Consider the following 24,584-nt stretch of genomic DNA (forward strand, 5'->3'; position numbering starts at 1 on the left):
ATCACAGAGAACTTACCGAAAGTAAAAGTGTTAGTCACTCAATCGTGTCTGACTCTCTGTGACCGCATGGACTGTAGACTGCCAGGCTCCTCTGTCCATGGGATTCTCCAGGCAATTCTCCAGGGGGATCTTCCTGACCTGGGGATTGAATCTGGGTCTCCTGCATTGCAGGCAGATTCTTTACCATCTGAGATACCAGGGAAGCCCAAGAACTTCCTAAGCAGCAGTAGTTCTTGATCTTCAGAAAGACCATAATCTACACACAGGTCCCCCGCACAGCCCCTGGCCTGCTGTGGAGAGGACACGCAGGGGCTCGGGCAGTCAGTCTAGGAAAACCACTGACTGGAAAGGAGGCATGTGGGGGTTTGCATTTTTCTTCCCTTGGTTCTGTGGGCACCGGCTGGATTCAAGTTCCCGTCCATGAGCAGGGGTGTGGAGATGGTGGGCCTTGAACATGTGCTGGCCCATTCAATTCCTCCCTTGCTGTCCGCGTGCAGAGTGATGGGCTTCTTGGCCTGCGTGGGAACATGAGCCCAGCCAGCCCAACTCAGAGGGCAGGCAGGACCCACACGCAGGGTCATCACGGAACATCCCCTCTAGCCTCCACTGTTTGGCCAACCCTGCCATGTTTGCCTCCAGCCCCTAGAAAGGGGAATTCTTGCTTCTAAGAGTCAAAGCAATAGTGGAGTTTTAAATTATTCCCTGCTGCTTTTTAAAATAAAAAAGTCTTCCCAATTTAAGACTAGTATTTTTTTTAAACAAAGTTATTTCTTCTATAACTTCCAGTTTCTAACAAAACTAATGGAAATGCCATGCAAAGGAGGTTTAGGATGCACAGGTTGGAGTCGGGCCAAGCCAACGGTCTCCCCGCTACCAGCTGTTGGCAGTCACCTTGCCCACCACCTGGCTGCACCTGAACCAAACGTGGACAAGCTGTTCCATCAGCTAATGAGCAGCACGGAAGTGATCCAGCTTTGGGTCAAATATGTGCCTACGTTTCTAACAGAAAGTTACTTTTATTTTACAATTGGAAGTGGGGACTTCTGGAAAGAAAGAAACCGAGGTCTCTCCCTGACCAGCGTTTCTGCCCTAGGTCCTCACTCTCCCACGTGTGATTCCATTACAGAGTGGAACCCAGGGGCCCAGGGGCCATCGGCTGAATGTCATGCTTCCAGGATGGAGAATTCCACTGTGGAGGATCAGGTGAACGGACGCTTTAAGTTCATTGTCATTGAATTTCATGACTACTCTTACTCAGAGGGAATTTGAACAAGAGGTCAAGCATCTTAGCTGCCCAGAACTGCATCTGTGTCCAGGGCCGTAAGCACATGGTTAAAATAATTAAAGTAGCAATAAAGAGTAGATTTGGGCAAGGACAAACCCCACTGGAAGGAGCTGGTCCTTGACTTTAAGGTTTGGTGTCTCAGATCTCTGACCACCTGGGACAGGTGAATGGGTCTCCAAGTACCCAAAACTGCCTGAAGGGTTTAATATAATGAGCAAAGATGTTTCCTCTTCCTTCATGGTGCTAAACTATAAGTGGTAACATCCAGGTTTTGGCAAATAATCCATCAGTCCTTCCAGTTAGTTTGCTATTGTCTTTCTGGCTGCTTCTGGGGACCATTTCAATCCACTGGATTTTTGAAAAGACCATGGGTTCCTGAAATTCCTTTCCTGCAAATGGTGGCAGAATGCCTTCCTGGCACGTGTAGTATCTGAACTATTAAATAAACCCAGGAATCAAACTTGCATCTCTGGCATCTCCTGCGTTGGCAGGTGGATTCCTTACCATTAGCACCACCTGGAAAGCCTAAAAATAGATTACATACTTTCAGTGGAAGGAGAGCCCACGATGAACGGATTCAGGTATGCGTGATTTTATTTAAAATGTGTCCGATAAGATTTTTCCACTTGGAATGAACATTTTACCTCTTTCTGCATATTATAAGAAACAGTGGTTTCCTCATTTCATGAACTTCTTGGAAAGGTCTAAGTAACTTAACAGAAGAGAAAACTGAAATCGTGGGGGGATCAAATAACAGAAGTTTATATCCTAGCGAGGGTGCTCACGCGTCGTGGCCTTGGGGACACACGAGTGACTACTGGGCCATGCAAATCGCCCTACCGTCGCCGGGTCTCCGAAGGCAGTTCTGGCATTCCCTGTCACGAGCACACAGGAGGATGTGGGTCAGGCGACGTCAGCGAATGGGACACGGTCTTTTGCTTTCGGCGGTGGGTCGACCAGCAGAGAGGAGACAGGAACACGAACGTCGTAGGAGCGTCTGAGGATGTCGGAAGAGACCCCGTCTGCACCCCACCACCGTTGCTCTGAGCACTGCCCCCTCCTGCCCGGCCTCTGCACCCGTGTGTCCCATTGCGGCCACCGCATCCCGCCTTCACCCGTGGGCGCGGGCTGAGCTGCGGACCGCACACGCTTCGGCGTCGGCCTGGGGAGCACGGTCTAGTCAAGAGGGCAGTTGCTGTTTTCCATCCCGAGAACCTGGCCATGTTGAATGTTTTGTTCTCATGAACCAGTGGTCATAGAGCACAAATGAGGTCTACATGTCATGACACGGGGCCATGGAAAGACGCGTCTTCAAGTTACGATGTTGACCTGCCGGGGAGAGGAACAGACATGGGGCACAGCAAACGGGGACCAGGCGGGGTGCGGTGTTCCCAGGGGCGTGTCGACGGGTCGAGCGAGGGGAGCTGAGGGTCCTGCCTGCTCTTTGGGGCTGCTGTCATGAGAAGAAGCTAGGGGCCCAATGACGGGGCGGGGGGGTGGGGGAGGGGAGGGGAGGGGAGGGCAGGCGGGCGGGGGCACGTCACCATCTCGACGTGTGTTCTAAAGTGACCTAGAGATGATCATTCATTTATCATCGAAACCTAATCCCGAACGGCGTTGGCTCCCCCCCTTCTCTCTGTAAACACATCCGATCATAAATAACTTAGGCGTCTCCTTGGCATTCAGGATTCCGTTCCGAAGGCTGGAGTTATAAAAAGGATGAAGGGTGCTCAGCGTGGAGAGGAGATGGTGGGTGTCTGTGTGTGTGGAGAGGCAGCTTAAGCGTCTAGTGCACGTTGCAAACATCAGCCGTCAGAGACAGGCGGGGTGACCCAGCCATACTTTTCATGAGTCTTCACCAAACTCTTAAAGGTGGCTTCAGCTTCCTTGCGACTGAAGGACTTTTTCGACTTGCCAGCTTTTCTACAGATCCGCCCCTGTGTGAGAGGGAAAAGATAAAAACCCCGTGAGAGCCCAGCAGTCATCCCGATTACCGCCCTCTTTGTGAAGAACACTCACAGAGGTGGGGATTTCTGAAGTCCGCCATGAAAGGAGAGATAGGGAACATCACGGCTTTGGTACCAAACAGATGCAGGAATCCAGCAGCAGGCAAGATTTCAGGGGAGGGAGAGCCACGCGTGCTGCTGGCGTCCTTGGAAGGCACTCATCCTTGGATGCTGGCAGGCGTCCCTGGGAGGACCAGCTTTATCAAAAGAGCATCCATGCAGAAAGCAGAGCGTCGCCCTGGAGGCAAAAATGCTATTCTAACTTCTCTTCCCACCCACCTCAGGGTGCCTTTAATTACAACTTAGAGATAACGTGTTTATGTATAATGTGTGTATTTATACATTCACATACACATGCACACTTGAAAACTCTGACTTTTCACATTCAAGCTCAGGAGCAGTAAGTGACTTTCTTGTATTTCATGGTGCGGGGGAACCAGCTCCTGAGAAGACAGAGCGGCCATGGGCACGGAGGTAGAAGCTTGGCCTCGAGTGTTCCCAGGGAGGGGTTCAGGCGAGGCCAGTCCCTGGTGGTGGGGGGGCGAGGGGAGAGGTCTGCCCAGTTCTCAGTGCCTGGGCAGGCCGTGGTCTGCAGGACGGAGCATGTGGGGCTGCAGTGAACAGAGGGTCTGGCTCATCTCGACATGGTCAAGGGCTCCAGACCACGAGTGAGGAGGAACAGGAGACCCCACCGCATGGCCGTGACTCAGGCCATCACACCCCTCGGGAAGCCCTGGGGAGAGAGGTTTAACTTGGCGGTGGTGGGGATGGGCAGATGAAGGCCCACGAGGGGTGGGGCGGGGCCGGACTCCCGTCAGATGAGCTGCTGCTGTTCTTACTGCCCCGGGCTCCTCCAGTCCCCACGTGACAGCCCATCAGCGGAAATACTGTCTGAGCCTCTCGGGCACACGTCCTTGCACCCAACCTCCCTGCGCTCGTCTGTCCTGGCAGATCCGCTTCTCTTCCCGAGCATCTCATATACACGTTTTGTAGGTGGGATGCAAACACCCGCAGTTTCACCCACTAGTGAACACACGCACACTGTTCTCAACAGAAGAACATTCACTAACGATGCGCTCTGGGCAGGCTCTCTGCATTCCCGACACGTGATACACAACATGGGCGTGTGCCACCCCACAAGGGGACCCGGACAGGAACCAGACCTCATCCCCAGGGCCTCACCACATACCTGTCCCTCCACAAAGGCAGCCCCCTCCCCCAGGTCTGTGTGGCTGGGTGCGCGAGATTCCCCATCCGAGCTCTCTCTGATAACCCACTGACAAGTCCCCTGGGAAGACATCTGAGTCCACGGGGAAAATGACACCGATCCCTAGGAACTGAGAATGGGAGGCTGTGTCACACATTTAAATTCAGGGCTTTGCGTTCCTTTCCAACACTTGTTGTCTTTTCAACAGTGCAGACTCAGAGCCACGCCCAGCCGAGGAGTCAGAAACCTGGAGCTCCCATTCTGTCTCCTCGGGCCATCTCTCTGGCTGAACTTTTCCACCTGTCAGTCAAGGGCAAGACCACCTCTTCTAATTAGCTTCTTGGTCCACATCAAATAGGAGATCAAAGCAGTCAATCCTAAAGGAAATTAACCCTGAGGTAGTCACACAGAAGCTTGGAAGACCCTGCTGACCCCAGAACCCCGCCTCTCGTAAGCCCCCAGTACACAGGCAGGCCATGGCCAGATGTCCAGTCTGCACACACCAGTGAACGGGCCTCTTCTAAATACTAAGCAAGCGGTAACTGCAGGGCTGCTGGGCACGTCACAGACACATGTGAGCGGGTCTCGCATCATCCCTACTAGATAATCATCACTTTGCTGACAATGGCCCATAGTCAAAGCTACAGTTTTTCCAGTAGTCATGTACAGACATGAGAGTTGGACCTTACAAAAGGCTCAGCACTGAAGAATTGATGCTTTTGAACTGTGGTGTTGGAGAAGACTTAAGAGTCCCTTGGGCAGCAAGAAGATCAAACCAGTCCATCCTAAAGGAAATCAACCCTGAATATTCATTGGAAGGACTGATGCTGAAGCTGAAGCTCCAATACCTTGGCCACCTGATGCTGACCTATTGGAAAAGACCCTGATGCTGGGAAAGACTGAAGGCAAGAGAAGCGGGCGACAGAGGATGAGATGGTTGGACGGCATCACCGACTCAATAGACATGAGTCTGAGCAAATTCTGGGAGATGGTGAAAGACAGGGAGGCCTGGCGTGCTGCAGTCCATGGCGCTGAAAAGAGTCAGACACGACTGAGCGACTGAGCAACAATTACCATGTCAAATGAGCTTCTAAATAGTGAAGGAAAACTGGAAAAGACAGGAAACTACCATTTACTGACTTCTAGAAATGTCCCCGTGCCTCTTCTGCTTTGCTTATGGGATGTAGTTTTACTAGATACAGAGGGACCACGAGAAGCTAAATGCATTTATAATCATCACTATGTGGGCCAAGATCAAAGTCCAGCATTATTTCGTTAAACACAGGCAAATGTATCTTTGCAGGGATGTCGGCATCAATTTCTACATAAGTGGGAGCAAGTATCAAGAGCTAATTTCTTTTGCATAAAACGCAAATTCTAACCACCTCTATCATTCTTTTCTATGATACTGAAAATTTATGGTATTACTTGAGAATTCTGAACTAAAAGCAGCCGGACAAATACCAGCTCACAATAATGTTGGAATATTCCTGTGCTCTTGGCGTGAACGTATACTTGGCTTATTCTTTGTGAAAGTCCCAATTGTTACAGAAAACAACAGACAAAACCCCAAATGAACAGACCAGTCTTTGTGGCCTCTTCTCCCCGAGAAGAATTATGAACATAAAACACCAGCACCCAGTCAATTCAGCAGCTGGGAGACAGAGCCCGTGGGCAACAGAGCAAGTGTGTGGCAGCCGGGGTCTCGGCATCTCCACTGCGCTCAGCTGGCTGCCAGCTCCTCCCCTCGCGCCTCTCGTCTCACGCCCGAGTTTGCAGCTAACAGACATCGCTGCCTAGACAGCCTGTCCTCCTCTGCTTGGCTACTGAAGCATCGCCCAGTTACACACCGGCCTTGAAAACCAGGGCGGCTGAGCTAGGCTTGCTGAAATGCCCGTGAGGAGCCCAGGCACCGAGAAGGCCAGGGACACGCTGTCCGCCCTGGGCCCCGTGATGGGCCAGGCCATTCTGACGTTGAACCAACTCCTATTCTTTTTTTTTTTTTTGACAGTGCCATGTGGCTTGTGGGAGCTTAGTTTTCCAGCAAGGGATCGAACCCAGGCCAAGGCAGTGAAAGCAATGAATCCTATAACCACTAGACTGCCAGGAAACTTCTTTTGTTTTTTAATTGAAGTATAGCTGATTAACAATGCTGCATTAGTTTCAGGTGTATGGCAGAGTGATTCAGTTATATATGCATATATCCATATATGTCACACACATTTATATTAATTCTCTGAATACATGCATTATGTACATACATTTTTTCCATTTTATGTTATTACAAGATATTGAGTACAGTTCCCTGTGCAATACAGTAGGTTCTTATTATATATTTCATATATAGTAGTGTGTATATGTAAATCCCATATTCTTAATTTTATCCCTCCCCTGCTTTGGTGCCCACAAGGTTGTTTCCTGTGTCTGTGAGTGTGTTTCTGTTTTGGAAATAAGCTCATTTGTATCACCTTTTTCAGATTCCACATATGAATGATACTATATGGTGTTAATATTTATCTTTCTCTTTCTGACTTCATTTAGAATGGTAATCTCTAGGTCCATCTATGTGGCTACAAATGGCAATATTCCATTCATTTTTATGGTTGAGTAATATTCCATTCTGTATATATATAATATGTATATAGTAACATATGTATTATAGTAATATATGTATATAGTGACATATGTATATAGTAACATATATGTGCATACATTGGGTTTCCCAGTTGGCACTAGTGGTAAAGAACCCACCTGCCAAAGCAGGAGAGTTCAATCTCTGGTTCGGGAAGATCCCCTGGAGAAGGGAATGGCTACCCACTCCAGTATTCTGGCCTGGAGAATCCCATGGACTGTATGTATAGTCCATGCGGTCGCAAAGAGTCGGACAGGACTGAGCGACCTTCACTCACTCACTCACACTGCTCCACGGTGGCTGCACCGGTTTGCATTCCCACCAGCAGTGTCTGAGGGCCCCCTTTCCTCCACACCCTCTGCAGCATTTGCTTGTAGACGTTCTCATGATGGCCGTTGTGACCAGTGTGAGGTGACCCCTCACTGTGGTTTTGGTCTGTGTTTCTCTAATACTTGGTGATGCTGCACCTCCCATTCTTCATTCCAGGGTGCAGTCTCCTGGAGTCTGGACTCGGGGAAACTGCAGCCTAACTTCTCTGACCCTGTGCGTGTCCGTGCTACCTTGCTTCAGCCGAGTCCAACTCTGTGCGACCCCATGGCCTGTAGCCCACCAGGCTCCCGTCCACGGGATTCCCCAGGCAAGAAGACTGGAGTGGGTTGCCATTTCCTTCTCCCCGACCCTCTGTACTTCCCTCTATAAATCAGGGACAAAACCCACTTCACAGCATCATTATGAACGTCAGATAAGATACTGAATTTCAAAACATGTTGAGAGTTTTAAGGTGTATACAACGAATTAAGAACAGTTTTTCTTATTTTCCTGGTACACTGACAGTTTCTCCTATCCGTTTCCACGTAACTAATACTCAGACAGTCTTTCCTGGAGATTTCCCTTCAAATAACTCTTGTTTTCCCTCAAACACCTCTACTTTAATGCTAAAGGACCTGATCTGAGAGTTTACTCAGCCCACGTGATGGCCCTGTGTTCTCACAAAGAGCTCAGAAAAGTACCCTCTCTCTCCCGATGACCGTCAGCCTTGCTCCAGATTGTAAATGTACACTTATATGTAACCACAGGGTTCTGCCCCAAGCACCTTAGAAAGCTCAAAATCTCACTGCGATATTGACACCAAGCAGAGCTCGCAAGCACCCAGTTCCCTGGGGCTGCATCTGCCAAACATAGCCATCCGTTGGTAGTTGGTTTGAACTTTCTATTTTGCTCATGGCTTTTTAATTTTGGGGAGGCATTGTCAATCACGATGAACAACATGAGAACATTTCCACAGAGCTAACGAGTGACCCAGACTCAGGGCCTTGCACCAGCTGCCGGCTCTGCCGCGGCTTCTGTTTTCCCCAACGTGCACGCTGCATTTCAGGCCGGCTCTGTCTCCTACTCATCTCTCGTTCATTCACTCACTCACTATGTTGAATCCTGGGTGTAGAAAGACAGGGACTGCGGCCCTTGCTGCAGGGCCTTAGATTCATTACGGGGAGAGAGCTGAGTGTGTTGTCGCTGCTGAGACAGAAGGGGGTACGTCAGGGTTTCTCAACCCCAGAGCTACTGACAATGCGGGCTGGGTGATTCTTTGTTGGGGTCTCCCATGCCCTGGAGGGTGATTAGCAGTGTCTGCGGAGATGCTAGTAGGACTATGTGAGCTATGACATCCAAAGCATCTCCAGATATTGCCAGAGGTCCCCTGAGAGAGAAAATCACCCCCAAACAAGAGCCACTGGTGTATGGAATAAAGATGGCCCCAAGCAAGGGGGGAGATGGTCCATCTCTGCTCATTCAGCAAACAGTCGCCCCAAGTCTTCCCGGGGTTAGGAACTGGGCTGGTTACTGGGACTGCATGTGTGCGTGCCAAGTCACCGCAGTCGTGTCTGACTCTTTGCGACCCCATGGACTGCAGCCCGCCAGGCTCCTCTGTCCATGGGATTCTCCAGGCAAGAATACGGGAGTGGGTTGCCATTTCCTTCTCCAACTGGGACTGCAGGGTTTTCTAAATTGGAAACGGTTCTGATCCTCATGGAACTTATAGCTCAGAAGGGAGGATGGGTTCTACCTTTCGGGAAGAGGGAAAGAGAAGAGGTAGGGTTCATTGTCTGTGGGTTCAGAAAGACTTCCACATCTGAAGACACTTGAACTGAGCCTTGAAATATGGGTGGAAAGTGTTTGCCAGGCCATGGGGGTGAGGATAAGGGATCCCAAGTGGAGGTTGAAAGACATGGCTGTATTCAGAAAAGGATGGGCAGACACTTGGTGAAGCTAGGGCGTGTGTGTGTGTGTGTGTGTGTGTGTGTGTGTGTGTGGCGGGGGTGAAGAATTAAATACATCTGGCTTCAAAGCCCTGCTCCAATACCTCCTGGCTGTGTGACCTTGGGTGTGTTACTTAACCTCTCTGAATTGCAACTTCCTCACCTGGAAAATAAGCATAATAACAGTACTATATGACACTGAGCTTTTATAGGGACTTAATATGTTAACAGGTGTAAGATGCTCAGCTCAGTACCAGGCACAGGATGAACACAATAAGTGTGGATTTTCATCTTTGAACTTATCACAGATGATCTTATCCCTATTCTTTGGCAAAGTTAGTTTCATTCTGCCCTCCTGCAAAAAAAATGTGTGGATATTACGACGGTTTATTCGGTCACAAAAACATCTTCAGGATTCTGTATTTGTAGGGCTGCTTTCCTAGCCCTTTCGGTAACATCATTTTAACTGGTTGGCATGAACATATTCGTTTGATATTTCTCTCTTGATTAGGTTTTCTTCTATTTTTCTTCTTTGCAAACATACTGTCATGACATTTTTGTGGTTCACTTGCCCGTGAATTACAGGTTTCTGCTCCTTTAAAACTAGTAGGAACTTACAGACTCTTCATGAAAAGTTCCTTCACTCATTTCCCGTGTTGAATTACAGAGCGGCTGTAATTTGTTTTTAAAGTCTTAGAACGTGTGACTGTTCGTCTAAAGGCACTCATGCACCCCACCCCTCCGATGTGGGTTTCAAGCGTGTGTTGTGCTCAGCGTAGACTCTCTCGAGGACGCCGCACGTGCAGGAGACGCTCAGACTGGCCCCGTGCTCGGCTTGAGGAAAACAGCAGAACACGCGGATTTGGAAGGAGGTCCGAGGTCCGCTTGGAAAGACGGCAGTGATCTCACCTCTCTTTGAAGCTCTGGCGTTCAAAGCAGGTCAGCTTACAAGCTCTGAAGGACAGATAAGACTCTACAGTGAATGGGACTGCTTCAAAGCAACACTTTCCCAAATCAAAGGGCGACTCTGAAACTGCTGACCAGCGAGGAAGGCACTCCTGCTGGATGTGGTCCAATGAGGCATGAGGGAGAGGCTGATGCGGGCTGGAAACGTGCCGAGGTGATTCTGCAGCCTTGACCGTGGGTCTGAGAGTGTGTGTATGCAAATATGTGTGTATGTACATGTACATACGGATGCACATATGCATGTGCGTTTGCATGTACACTCACATGTGAGCTTGCATGTGCACGTGTGTCTACGTGTGGCTCCAGTGATGCTGTTAAACTGCAGGGAGAGAGATGTGAGGGTCCCTGAGCTGACTGGAATCCAAGAGTCACCTGGAAGGAAGCCTCAGGCCTCATAGCTGGACTTGGAGGATGGTCAGTTTACAGGCGGAGCCCGCTGCCCATCAGGGACCCCATCCAGCACCAGCCAAGGCAGGGGAGGGGAGCAGAGGGGCTCAGAAGGGCAGGCAGTGAGGGGGCAGAATGATGCTGTAGGCACGTGCCGTGTGGCCACCTGAGCAGGTGATGAGCTGGTGCTGGAAATGGTTCTTTTTCTTTTTTTCCTTTGGCTGGACTGCATGGCTTGCAGGATCTTAGCTCCCAGACCAGGAATTGAACCTGGGCCCTTAGCAAAGAAAGCACCGAGTCCTAACCACTGGACCGCCAAGGTGTTGGGTTTTGACAGCCACGAAAACCCCTGATGGCCCGCGTGGCCCCGTCCGCAAGTGCAAAGGCATCCGCTCCGTGTCCGGCTCACGTCAGCTCCTGTGCTGCAGTGGTGGGGCCGCTTTCACACACTGCATCTCATTAAACCTCCACAGGCAACGCTCCACGTCAGCTTGGTCGTCAGGCCTGGTCAGTGGGCTTCCACTGACTGGCTGAATCCCCACCCACCACAGCTGCTTCCCGCAGACGGCCGGGTGAGGACCAGAGACCCCCGGCATGGGACCAAGGGGAGATGGCCCCGTGGCTGGGCCCCCGGGACATGCAGAACCCGCCGGGAAAGGGCTTTGCCGGACCTGGGGCTCCCTCCTGGCAGCCAGGGTGGCCAAGGACACAGAGGCTCAGTCCCTCCCTGCGACCTGTCCCGGTGCTGGGCATTCAGGCCCCTGAGCCCTCCTTTTGGGTTTAAACAGAATTCACACCCAACATGGCTCCTATCACACCATCCTCACATCCCGCCCCAGCTATTTGTAATTTAATCTTAGATCTTATTGGGAACATCTTTGGTGAGACACAAAAAACTAAAAATAGAACATCATACAAATACACTCCTAGGTATATACCAAAAAAAAAACACAAAAAACCAAAAATACAAAAATACAAATCCCAAACCACTAATTCGAAAAGATACACACACCCCAAAGTTCATAGCAGCATTATTTACGATTGCCAAGACATGGAAACGTTGAACGGATAAAGATGTGGTATACATAAACAATGGAATATTCAGTCAGTTCAGTTGCTCAGTCATGTCCAATCCTCTGCGACCCCATGGACTGCAGCACGCCAGGCCTCCCTGTCCATCACCAATTCCCGGAGTTTACTCAAACTCATGTCCATCGAGTTGGTGATGCCATCCAGCCATCTCATCCTCTGTGGTCCCCTTCTCCTCCCACCTTCAATCTTTCCCAGTATCAGGGTCTTCAGCCATAAAAAGGAATGAAATTTTGCCATTTGTAGTAACATGGATGGACTTGGAAAACACTGTGCTAAGTGAAGTCAGTCAGACGGAGAAAGACAAACACTGTACAGTGTCGCTTATATGTGGAATCTAAAAAGCAAAACAAATTGGTGAATACAAAAAAAAAACCCAGACTCATAGATATCAGAGAACAAACTAGTGGTTACCAGTGGGAAGGGGGGGGGAGCAGTGTAAGGATGAGGGAGTAAGAGATATAAACTCCTAGGTATAAAATAGGCTACAAGGACATGCTGTACATCACAGGGAATACAGCCAATACTTCATAATAACTATAAACGAACTGCAAGTTCTAAAATTTGCAGATCACTATATTGTATGCCCATGACTTAAATATTTTACATCAGGTATACTTCAATTAAAAAATCAAGCCTCTATATCCTCATTGCAAAATACTATAAAGATTCTGCTGCTGCTAAGTTACTTCAGTTGTATCTGATTCTCTGCAACCCCATGGACTGTAGCCCACCAGACTCCTCTGTCCATGGGATTCTCCAGGCAAGAACTGGAGTGGGTTTCCATGCCTTCCTCCAGGGGATCTTCCCGACCCAGGGATCAAACCCGCATCGCTTCCGTCTCTTGCATTAGCAGGCATGTTCTTTACCATTAGCGCCTGGGAAGCCCATAAAGATTGTACTATATATTAAAGGTCTTATTTTTATAATATAAACCACACACACACACAAAACAACTGTGATGCAGACTCTAGAAATGATCAACTCAAAACTTTCATCTCAGAAACAAAAAAGCTGTCTATCTTTCTGGAAATTACACCTTGAGGACACAAGGTCTGTCTTCTAATTCTGACACCAGGTACTAATTCACAGTTAAGACACGCAAAGCCTATTAGAAAAGCGCGTTCCAGGCAGGCTGCTAGAACATTCCACTGGAACAGAGGACGCTGGGGGCGGTGTGCGCGTGGCGCCGGATGGATTGGAGCCGCGCTTGGCGGCTGTAGGTGGAAAGCCCAGACTCCTCCGCTCAGCGGGCTGCATGCAGCTTTGTGCGAGTGCACACGTGGCTCCCCCGTTCGCTGCAGAAGGCGCCGTGGTCCCTCTACCGGAAACGTCCTCACAGAGCATCGCGGGGCAGCACGCGCCCGCCTGAGGCAGGCAGAGCGCCAGCAGGCGGTGCTGTGTCTGGGAAGGATAACTGGGCGAACCCGGGGACACCTGGGAGGAAGCGGGACGCTCCCCATCAGCACACAGCCTTCGCTGCACGCACACCAGGAACACACACGTTGTGTGCACACACACAAAACAGCGGAAACATTTAAAAACCAGCATTAATGCTCCTGGGGTCGACCCACCCTGAAAGACAGCAGCCCCCACCTGTTTGGCACCAGGGGCCAATTTCGTGGAAGACGAGTTTTCCACGGACTGGGGTGGGGTACGGTTTCGGGATGCTTCAAGCGCATTCCATTTATTGTGCCCTTTCCTTCTGTTATTATGACTTCAGCGCCACCTCAGATCTTCAGGCATTAGATGCTGGACACTGAGAATCCCTGCTTAAAGACACAGCTGGTCTATCAGTCGCCGACGTGCAAAGGACTGCATTTCCCATAGATAAACTAGGTGCCTGCCATAGAGCAGAGCTTGTTCGGGTTGCTGGAGACGCCAGGGGGGGAGATGGCCAGGGCTTGGCCGGGGCATGGTGGGTGGCTCACTGGGAACGTCTGCAGGAGTGGATGCTCTGTGCTGTGTTCAGTCACTCAGCCGTGTCCAACCCTTCTCAACCCCATGGACTATAGCCCACCAGGCTCCTCTGTCCACGGGATTCCCCAGGCACCAATACTGGAGTGGGTTGCCATGCCCTCCTCCAGGGGATCTTCCCCACCCAGGGATCAAACCCAGGTCTCCCACACGGCAGGCGTATTCCTTACCATCTGAGCCACCAGGGAAGCCCTGGAGGAGTGGATGCATGAATGCAATTGTCCAGACTCGGGTCCCCTCCCTGGCAGGAACACAGGCCAGCTTTCCACAGCACTGGCCCTCATCAGGGCCAAGGACGCGTGGCCACTGCCGTCAGGAAGGAAAGTTTTCTGGGCGGGAAGACTCTCCACTACAGTCTCTAAAGCAGTTTCCCAATTATTAAGTGATAAACATCTTCAGATAGCCTCTCTTGATTTTTATGAACCTCTCAGGATGACAAAGTCAGCATCACTTTTATATAAACCTGGATAATATTTAATAGAAATTAAAGTGAAGCCACGACGTCATTTAACCCAGTGGCGCCCCTTAGCTACTGTTCCCCTTTCTGTGATTTCAGTTACCCTTGGTCAGCTACGGTCCAAAAATACTACATGGAAGATTCCAGAAATAAAAATTCACAAGTTTTAAATTGCACACTGTTCTGAACGGCAAGATGAAATCTCTTGCCCAGGCAGATCTTGGATACACTGCAGGTTTGGTTCTAGGCCATTGAAATAAAATGAGTATTACATTAAAGTGAGTCACACGAATATTCTGCTTTCCCAGTGCATATAAAGGCTACATTTACACACCACTCTAGTAAATTAAGTGCACAATTGCATTGTGTGTTAAAAAACAATGGAAACATTTAAAAACCAGCATTAAGTGCAAAATGTTAGTCACTCAGTCGTGTCCGACTTTTTGTGACCCCCATGGACTGTAGCCCTCCAGTCTCCTCTGTCCATGGGATTCTCCAGGCAAGAATACTGGAGTGAGTCCCCATTTCCTCTCCCGGGGGTCTTCCCCGCCCAGGGGTCAAACCTGGGTCTCTTGAATTGCAGGCATATTCTTTACTGTCTGAGCCACCTGGAAAGCCCAAGTACAATATAATGCTGTTGAAAAGTTGGCACTAATAGACTTGCTTGATGAAGAGGGTTGCCACAACCTTGAATTTGTTTAAAAAAAAAAACAACCCACATTATCTGTGATGCACAGTAAACGAGGTGTGCCTGACCATCGCCCTCAGTCCCACCCGGGACGTGAATCCTCCCTGTCCAGCATTCCCACGTGGAGAAAACGACACAGCGTAGCGTTCAGTATGATCCATGGTTTCACGCATCTGCTGGGGGGCTTGGAGTGTGTCCCCCCGCAGATAAGAAGGGATGACGTGATAACCGTTAACCATCCTCAAGCCACTGGCAGCACTGAAGCCGCAGTTCGTGGATATTTTTGATTCTTGCAAAACATAAGCATCTCTTTCTTCTACATTTTAAATAAAGTTCTAGCAATTATGGGATCTGTTTTAAGACAGATTGCATTTTCTTAGAAGACGCAAACAGGGAACAAGGAACGTGATGATCAGACTTTATGTAAGATAATCACTTCAAAATTATTTTTTTCTGGAGGCTCTGCCAATACTTCTGCCTAAGCAACTGGGTCCTGGTGGGTTTCACCAGCTGTGTGGGGCACAGGCAGTGGCAGCTGGACTCCACCCTTTAAAGGCGGTCATGGTGGTGGCCGCTCGTCCTTGCTGTGCGGGGCACTGTTCTCAGGACCCAGCTTGCAGAGACTCCTTAAGTGGGGTGGGGGGTGGTCCCTGGACCCCCACCAGGTGGGCTCTGCTATCGACAACCCATCAACCCTGATTCACAGGTGAGGAAACAGACACAGAGAAGGCAATCACGTGCTCAAAACCACATTGGATCCCCCAGCTGAGTCCCAGGCCAGGCCAGCGCTCAGAACACGGAGCAGCTCCCAGGAGTCGGCGAGGGAACCAGACACCGACCCTTACCTGCACGGGACGCTGCAGCCCGGCTGCCCTCGCTGGATGCGGGCGCTGGGCTCCCTGAGCGCCTCTGTCCCCTCCCCCCGCACCCTTCTTCCCGCCTGGAGCTCACTCCGCGTGCACGCTCTGAGCTGATCTGGGCGCCCAGTCTGCCTTCAGCACCAAGTCTGGCCCTCTGGCTACCGCCGTGGGGACCTCGGCCCCTGCCGGACTCCGGGGACCTTGGTCAGCTGGGCGCCTTCACCCCCCGGGCCCTGTTCTGTGGGATGCCGGCATCCGTGGTCTCCATCTGCCACACACACGGCATGGGAGGAGCCGCTGGCCACGGGCCAGCCGAGGACGGCGTATTCCCTTCTCCAAGCTGGAGGCCCGTTTAACGCAGCACCACGCTGCTTCTGGGCCTGCTGCTTCCGAGTGGATCCCGGCGCCTGGAGAAGCCCAAGAGCAGACCTTCTGCCCTGCCGGGAGAGCCCTACGGGGGCTCTTCATCAGCTTGGTCACACTCCCCCCACCTGGCTCCATCACACTCAGCAGCCTTCTCACAGGGGCAGCTCCGCGTCCTGGCGAGTGAGCAGGGATCGGGAGTGTTTTCCTACCCACCGGAGCTCTCGGGTCAGGATCCGGCCAACCCTCTGCCCCCACCCCCGACACGTGACATCGCAAGATGAAGACTCTGTATTACTTTATTCTTCACTGTGTGTGTGCGCTTGGTCACTTAGTCGTGTCTGACTCTTTGCTACTCCAGGGACTGTAGCCCGCCAGGCTCCTCTGTCCATGGGATTCTCCAGGCAAGAATGCCGGAGTAGGTTACTATTTCCTCCTCCAGGGGATCTTACCCACCCAGGGATCGAACCCAGATCTCCCACATGGCAGGCGATGGATTATCTACCATCTGAGCCACCAGGGAAGCCCAAGAATACTGTAGTGGGTGGCCTATCCCTTCTCCCGGGGATCTTCCACCCCCAGGAATCGAACCCGGGTCTCCTCCATGGCAGGCAGATTCTTTACCACCTGAGTTACTCAGGAAGCCCTGTTCTTCACAACTTCACTGAATCTCAGGCAAGTGGTGGTGTTCCTAACAACGTGAAATTTCAATTCTGCCCACTGGAGAGACCCCATGGCTGCCTTCCACCTGCTTCCAGTGGGATGGGTCTGAGAAGGCAGGGTCTGCGTTCTTAAAGTGCTGGGGAAGGATGGAAGTCGGGGTAATGGGGACATGATGAAGGCTCGGAAGGCAGCCCAGAACACGGTTTGTCTCTGAAGAGCCACGCAGACCGGGTCTCCGGTGCACACGTCCTGGTTCACACATCATGCCCTGAGCAGGAACCCTGGAGTCCACAGCTCAGCCTCTCCCCCGCCTCCCAGGTGCCGGTCACTTCCTGCTGGACACGGTCACCGGGCCGACCACTGCAGCCTGCGTGGACACTGCGGGCGTCCAACTTATCCAGCCTTCTGATCAGCGTTTTCCCCTAACTTCCCCATTTTCCCTTTGACTTTGTATTTCTACATAAGTTTAAAAGAATTGTTTATTGTTCATACCAGTTTAAAGGTTATTTTCCATTGACAGTTATTATAAAACACTAGCTACGCTCCTTGTATAATACATTCCTGAGCCTGTCCTACAGCCAACAGTGGGCACCCCCACCCTCCTATGTTGCACAAACCCCACCAGCTTTCTGGTCTTCCCTGGTGGCTCAGCCGGTAAAGACTCTGCCAGCAGTGCAGGAGACCTGCGTTCGATCCCTGGAGGAGGGTCGGGAAGCTCCCCTGGAGAAGGGAATGACAACCCACTCCAGCGCTCTTGCCTGGGAAATACCGTGGACAGAGGAACCTGCCGGGCTACGGCCTACCGGGTCACAAGTGTTGGACACGACTGAGGGACTAAACTACCAACTTTCTAGGCAGCTGTTCCTCAAAGTCTAGAACGTCCCCAAGAGTCCCTCGCTCAGCCAAGGAGGCCTGCTGGGCCAGCCCTTCCGGTTTTGAAGGTGGTGGGGGGAGGGGAGTGGGGGCGGGGCCCTCCTGTCCTGGGAGGAGAAAGTGGGCGGCTCCTTGCAAGCTCCGCCCCGCCCCCCAGCCCAACACACCAGCAGGTCGCCGAGTGAGGGCTGGGAGAAAGTGAAAGTAGAGTCGCTCAGTCGTGTCCGACTCTTTGCGACCCCATGGACTAGCCCACCAGGCTCCTCCGTCCATGGGATTCTCCAGGCAAGAACTGGCGTGGGTCACCACTTCCTTCTCCAGGGGATCCTCCCGACCCAGGGATGGAACCCGGGTCTCCCGCATTGCAGGCAGATGCTTTACTGTCTGAGCCACCAGGGAAGGGAGGGCTGGGACCCGGGGGCAGGGCGCCAAGAATCCGTAACGGGGCTGAATCCAGGGGCCCCTGAACTCGGCCTGGGATGCTGGCTCCCGCGACATCGGTTTGGCTTGGGAAGGGGGTCGTGGCCTGAGCCGGGCTCTGTTTGTGAGGCCACGCTCTCCTGGAGGGTGCTCAGAGGTGGGGGCAGGTCCGGGGGGTGGCAGAAGGTGACGCAGTCTGAGGCAGAAGTCGGGGCTGACCGGGGTCGGGGGCCGTGTGGGAGGGTCCGTCCTGCTGGCCCCGCCCCTCACGCGACCACGGAGCTCCAGCACTGATGTGAGCCGGGCCCGGGCTCACAGGTGAGGCCGCCCCTGAGGGTGGGCACCAAGCGGATTCTGACCCCTCTCCTCTCCCTGCATCACGGGGGCGGCGCTCCTGCCCCAGGAATGGCAACCATCCCGGAGGCACCTAAGTCCGGCGAAGACCTTGGTGCTTTGGTTGTAAAAATGGAAAATAAGGAGACTCATGGGCCGGTGGGCATCGCTAACAGGATGTGCCTTCCAGGTAATGGAAAGAGCCAGACAAGTGTCACCAGGAACGTGTCACGCCCGGCGCACCTTTGCTTCTTGGCACATCTGCACAGACTGGCCGAGGTCTGGGGTGGGTTTTGCACGCTTTCGGGATGCACCTGTGTCTTTTTTGGGGGGGCGGGTCCCAAGTTTCCATTCCATCCCATAATGAGCACGGAGATCCCGGCCAAACAGCAGCTGCCTGGGCCCTGTCCCACCTCCATGGTCTTAAAATGGGGTGTTTTGAAAATAGACCCCCAGACATAGAAAACAAACTGAGGTAGCTGTTGTTTAGTGATGTCACATGTAGGTGGTATCACTTGGTATCTGTCTTTTTCTGTCCTGAAATGGACTTATCTACAAAACAGAAACAGAGTTACAGATGTAGGAAATAAACTTATGGTTCCTGGGGGGGCAGGAGGGAGGGATAAACTGGGAGATTGGGACTGGCATTTACATCCTACTATACATAAAATATATAGCTAATAAAGACCCACTGTAAAACACAGGGGACTCTACTCAATTCTCCGTCATGACCTAAATGGGAAAAGAGTCTAAAAAAGAGTGGACACAGGTACACGTATAACTGATTCACGTTGCTGCACGGCTGAAACTAACAACACAGTCAATCACCTAAACTACAATAACAATTTAAAGAAAAACCAGTCGATGTTTACCAAAGGGGAAGGCGGGGTAGGGATAAATTTAGGAGGATGGGATTAACAGATGCACACAACTGTATATAAAATAGATAACTAACAAGAGCCTATTGGATAGCACTCAATATTTTGTAATAACCTATAAGGGGAAGAATCTGAAAAAGAATATATATATATATATATATATATATATATATATAATTTACATATATATATATGAAATGTGTACTGAGTCACTGTGTGTACACCTGAATCTAACATGACATTGTAAATCAACTATACTTAAATTTTAAAAAATAGGGAAATTTCTTTCCTGGGAAAAGTGGCCATCTATGTGTGAAAAACCTTGAATAAGCAAGCAGCTTGTAGTAAACTTAAATCACGCCTGGTGTATTTGCCCGGAGAACTTGACTCTGACAGTTTTGTGTGCTGGCTGGTAATGAGGTGCTAATGAGGCGCAGTGCTGGGGGCAGAGGCAGAGGAAGGGAGGCTGGGAGGAGGGGAGGCGAGAGTGGGACCAGCCCCCTGCCTTCCCTCCCCATCCAGACCCCCTCCCCCCTCCCCACCCAGAGTGTAGACACCACCCCCCCCCCCCCCAGTACCCTGCTGGAGCAGGCAGCTCCCCACCCTGACTTCCGAGGACCCCAGACTGTTCTGAGCCAAGTCAATGGTGCAAAGACATCCTAACACAGGAATCCCAGTGCACTTGACCTTAACAACCAAGTGTTTCATCAGGTGTACTTTTTGGAGGGTCTTGGGGTGAAATCCAGCACCGGTAAGTCGGGCGCAGCGCCCATAACCAGGGCAGGTGCTGCAAGCCTGTGCATTTCTGCCCCGTGAGCGTCCATTGCAAGCCAGTGTCTCACTTCCACCGCTGGGGTCCTCTGCCCCCCGCATTACGTCCCATGCCTCCCCCACCCCCACCCAGCCCCCCAGCTCCCTACGCTGCCTTCCTTACACTGTTTTCTCGTTAAATGAAGAAAGCGCTAGCAGTGAGAAGAGCCCTGCTGCACAGCACTCAGGATTGCAGCCACGCGCTATGAACACCTGGATAAAGGTAAGGCTTGCAAACCATCAGGGCTACATGCTGCCATCTATCCGTATGTGGGAGGCACACAGGTGCTGGGGCCAGGGCAGGTGAAACCCACGTCTGCTTTTTATGTTTACAAGAAAATGCAGGGCAAAGATAACACATGAAATAGCTTACTCAGTGCTGAGAAGGAAGGGGTGGGAATCTTTCTAGAAAACACCATGTTCTGTCACCAGAGAACAGTCTCAAGAGTGTAATCAAGAAAGAAAGTAGATTTCAAACTCAAATTTCTAGTCTCTGCCTGAAAAGCTTAGGAAACTGACAGGCTGATTCTGGTTGACCTAATAAAAATCTAAAAAGGGATTTTCTATAAGCACCTGGGATGGCTATTACTGCCTTCAGGTCATTACTTTAGGGATGTTCTGATTTCAGCTCTTTATTTGTATAAGGGTGGTGCTACAGAATCTTTTCTTTTTGATTAAGTCAGAACTATAGTAAGTAGAGAAACGAATTCAATCAGTGATTTTTATAAACATCACTGGGAATCCTCAGCCAACACATGCTTTGTAATATAATAAACATAGAGATGGGAATACCAGACCACCTGACCTACCTCCTGAGAAACCTGTATGCAGGACAAGAAGCCACAGTTAGAACTGGACATGGAACAACAGACTGGTTCAAAATTGGGAAAGGAGTACGTCAGGGCTGTATATTGTCACCCTGCTTATTTAACTTATATGCAGAGTACATCATGTGAAATGCCGGGCTAGATGACTCATAAGCTGGAATCAAGATTGCCGGGAGAAATATCAATAACCTCAGATATGCAGATGACACCACCCTTATGGCAGAAAGTGAAGGAGAACTAAAAAGCCTCTTAATGAAAGTGAAAAAGGATAGTGAAAAAGTTGGCTTAAAACTCAACATTCAGAAAACTAAGATCCTGGCATCCAGTCCTATCACTTCATGGCAAATAGATGGGGAAAAGTGGAAGTAGTGTTAGATTTCATTTTCTTGTGCTCCAAAATCAACGAGGATGGTGACTGCAGTCACAAACATAAAAGATGCTTGCTCTTCGGAAGAACAGCTATGAAAAACCTAGACAGTGTATTAAAAAGAAGAGACGTCATTTTGCTGACAAAGCTCCATAGAGTCAAAGCTGTGGTTTTCCCAGTAATCATGTATGGATATGACAGTTGGACTATAAAGAAGGCTGAGCACTGAAGAATTGATGCTTTTGAACTGTGGTGTTGGAGAAGACTCTTGAGAGTCCCTCGGACAGCAAGAAGATCAAACCAATCCGTCCTAAAGGAAATCAACCCTGAATATTCATTGGTAGGACTGATGCTGAAGCTGAAGCTCCAATACTTTGGCCACCTGATGCGAAAGGCTGACTCATTGGAAAAGACCCTGATGCTGGGAAAGATTGAGGGCAAGAGGAGAAGGAGGCAACAGAGGATGAGATGGTTGGATGGCATCACTGTCGCAATGGAAGTGAGTTTGAACAAGTTCCGGGAGATGGTGGAGGACAGGAAGCCTGGTGTGCTACAGTTCATGGGTCGCAAAGAGTTGGGCATGACTTAGTGACTGAACAGCCACCACCAACAACATAAAGCTTGGTTGGTCACAGTTCTGACAGAGTGACATGTATCAACTTGCTTAATCCACACCATAGAGAGATCTCGATACCCGCCCTCATGAGGAGGAAATAGGCTCAGAGTTCAACAGCCCACGGTCACACTGCTGGTAAGTGGTGGAGCTGGAATCTGAATGCTCAGATGGTAAAGAATCTGCCTGCAATGCAGGAGACCTGGGCTGGGAAGATCCCCTGGAGGAGTAAATGGCAACCCACTCCAGTATTCCTGCCTGGAGAATCCCATGGACAGGGGAGCCTGGTGGGCTACAGACCTCGGGGTTGCAGAGTCGGACATGACTGATTGGCTAACATTTTCACTTTCCCTGCCCATCATGGATCTGCTGTACTAGGTAAAGCAATCTTCACTGATGCAAATAGAAAGACTGAGTGGCTTGCCAGAGTGGCTCCCATCCACACATGCCTAGGGTATCAGCAGGTTTGCACAATACCGGTACAATCTTTAATTGAGCAGTTTGCAATTGTATTGAAATGTTAAATAGATTTCTAAAGGCAATAAACCCCATTGTGCCAGTCCCTTTAACAGAAAGGATCACTTTATTTCTTTATATCAGACTGTTGGATCCTTTCCTAGTCTCGCCCCCTCCTCTCACGGTAATCAGGGTTATACTTGTTTCCTTTCCTTGTTTTCCCAAATTAATTTTCCTCTTTTGTTCAAAGGCAGTGAACTTTGGGGCCAGCGGAAGAAGTGTATCCCTCTCTCCAATCCCTTCCATGAGGATACAGGTCTGTCGTTACATGTAGTGGGTAGGGGGCTTGTCTTTTATCAAAACCTATGTGTGTGCTGAAAACGGCAGCCACAGAACCTCTCCTCCCCTCTGGGGACACATGTGTGTCACAAGCTGGCTGCCGGAGACAGAGGGGCCAGGTTGACTGATGCCTGACCTGTGGGTACCTTCTGCTTTATCATGTTGTGTAAACGAAACCTGTTTTACAAGTCGACAGCGATCCCTGCAAAGCCTGCTATGGTTTCTACATCATTTTCAACCGACCTTTCTCATTTGCGTCTTGCTTCTTGGTGTGGCAGAGACAGCAACTATCACCTTCTACGATAAAAGGTGGAAATGGATGCTGGTAGGTGGGGAACGGGGTCACCCCGAAAGAAATGCTGGAGTCACGATTGGAGCTGGGACCCCACTGATTTATAAACATCCTTCCCGCATTATCTAAGATAGTAAGCAGCAGCTTCCTAGATCTACCAAACCCCACTGACTCGAGAATTTTAGAAATGGGACCAAAAGGAGTCTCTGATTTATGCATTATTAGTTACATAATCTCAATGTTAAGACTACACCATGGTAAGTCCAATTAATTTTGTTTTCTTTATAAAGATCACTATTTGATCAATATAATGGTACACAATAACAATTGATGTAGCCAAAAAAATCTGGCTTACTACACCATGGTAAGTCCAATTAATTTTGTTTTCTTTATAAAGATCACTATTTGATCAATATAATGGTACACAATAACAATTGATGTAGCCAAAAAAATCTGAGTAGCCACAGAGGGCAGAATGATGCCTCTATAAAGACACAGCTGGCTTCCCCGGTGGCTCGGATAGTAAAGAATCTGTCTGCAATGCAGGAGACCTGGGATTTATCCCTGGGTTGGGAAGATCCCCTGGAGAAGGGAATGGCTACCCACTCCAGTATTCTTGTCTGGAGAATTCCATGGACAGAGGAGCCCGGGGGGCTACAGTCCATAGGGTGGTAAAGAGTTGGACACAACATCACACGCTAGTAAAGTAATGCTCAAAATTCTCCAAGCCAGGCTTCAGCAATACGTGAACCGTGAACTTCCAGATGTTCAAACTGGTTTTAGAAAAGGCAGAGGAACCAGAGATCAAATTGCCAACATCCGCTGGGTCATTGAAAAAGCAAGAGAGTTCCAGAAAAACATCTATTTCTGCTTTATTGACTATGCCAAAGCCTTCGACTTTGTGGATCACAATAAACTGTGGAAAATTCTGAGAGATGGGAATACCAGATCACCTGACCTGCCTCTTGAGAAACCTGTATGCAGGTCAGGAAGCAACAGTTAGAAATGGACATGGAACAACAGACTGGTTCCAAATAGGGAAAGGAGTACGTCAAGGCTGTATATTGCCACCCTGTTTATTTAACCTATATGCAGAGTACATAATGAGAAACGCTGGGCTGGAAGAAGCACAAGCTGGAATCAAGACTGCCGGGAGAAATATCAATAACATCAGATATGCAGATGACACCACCCTTATGGCAGAAAGTGAAGGTGAACTAAAAAGCCTCTTGATGAAAGTGAAAGAGGAGAGTGAAAAAGTTGGCTTAAAGGTTAACATTCAGAAAACTAAGATTATGGCATCTGGTCCCATTACTTCATGGGAAATAGATGGGGAGACATTGGAAACAGTGTCAGACTTTATTTTTTGGGCCTCCAAAATCACTGCAGATGGTGACTACAGCCATGAAATTAAAAGACGCTTACTCCTTGGAAGGAAAGTGATGACCAACCTAGACAGCATATTAAAAAGCAGAGACATTACTTTGCCAACAAAGGTCCATCTGGTCAAGGCTAAGGTTTTTCCAGTGGTCACGTATGGA

The 24,584-nt window shown here is 50.0% G+C and overlaps 1 protein-coding gene across 1 annotated transcript in view; it reads right to left on the bottom strand.

The window, feature by feature from the left end:
• Positions 1-1,861: 1,861 nt before the first annotated feature.
• UBE2QL1 (ubiquitin conjugating enzyme E2 Q family like 1) overlaps positions 1,862-24,584 on the bottom strand; it is a 54,874-nt gene continuing 32,151 nt past the window's right edge. Inside the window, exon 2 of the mRNA XM_043887505.1 lies at positions 1,862-3,222. Within this exon, the coding sequence (XP_043743440.1) occupies positions 3,091-3,222 (132 nt within the window). The 3' untranslated portion in view covers positions 1,862-3,090. The remainder of the gene's footprint in view (positions 3,223-24,584) is intronic.

Source organism: Cervus elaphus, chromosome 25, assembly GCF_910594005.1.
Source record: "Cervus elaphus chromosome 25, mCerEla1.1, whole genome shotgun sequence".
Lineage (NCBI taxonomy): Eukaryota > Metazoa > Chordata > Mammalia > Artiodactyla > Cervidae > Cervus > Cervus elaphus.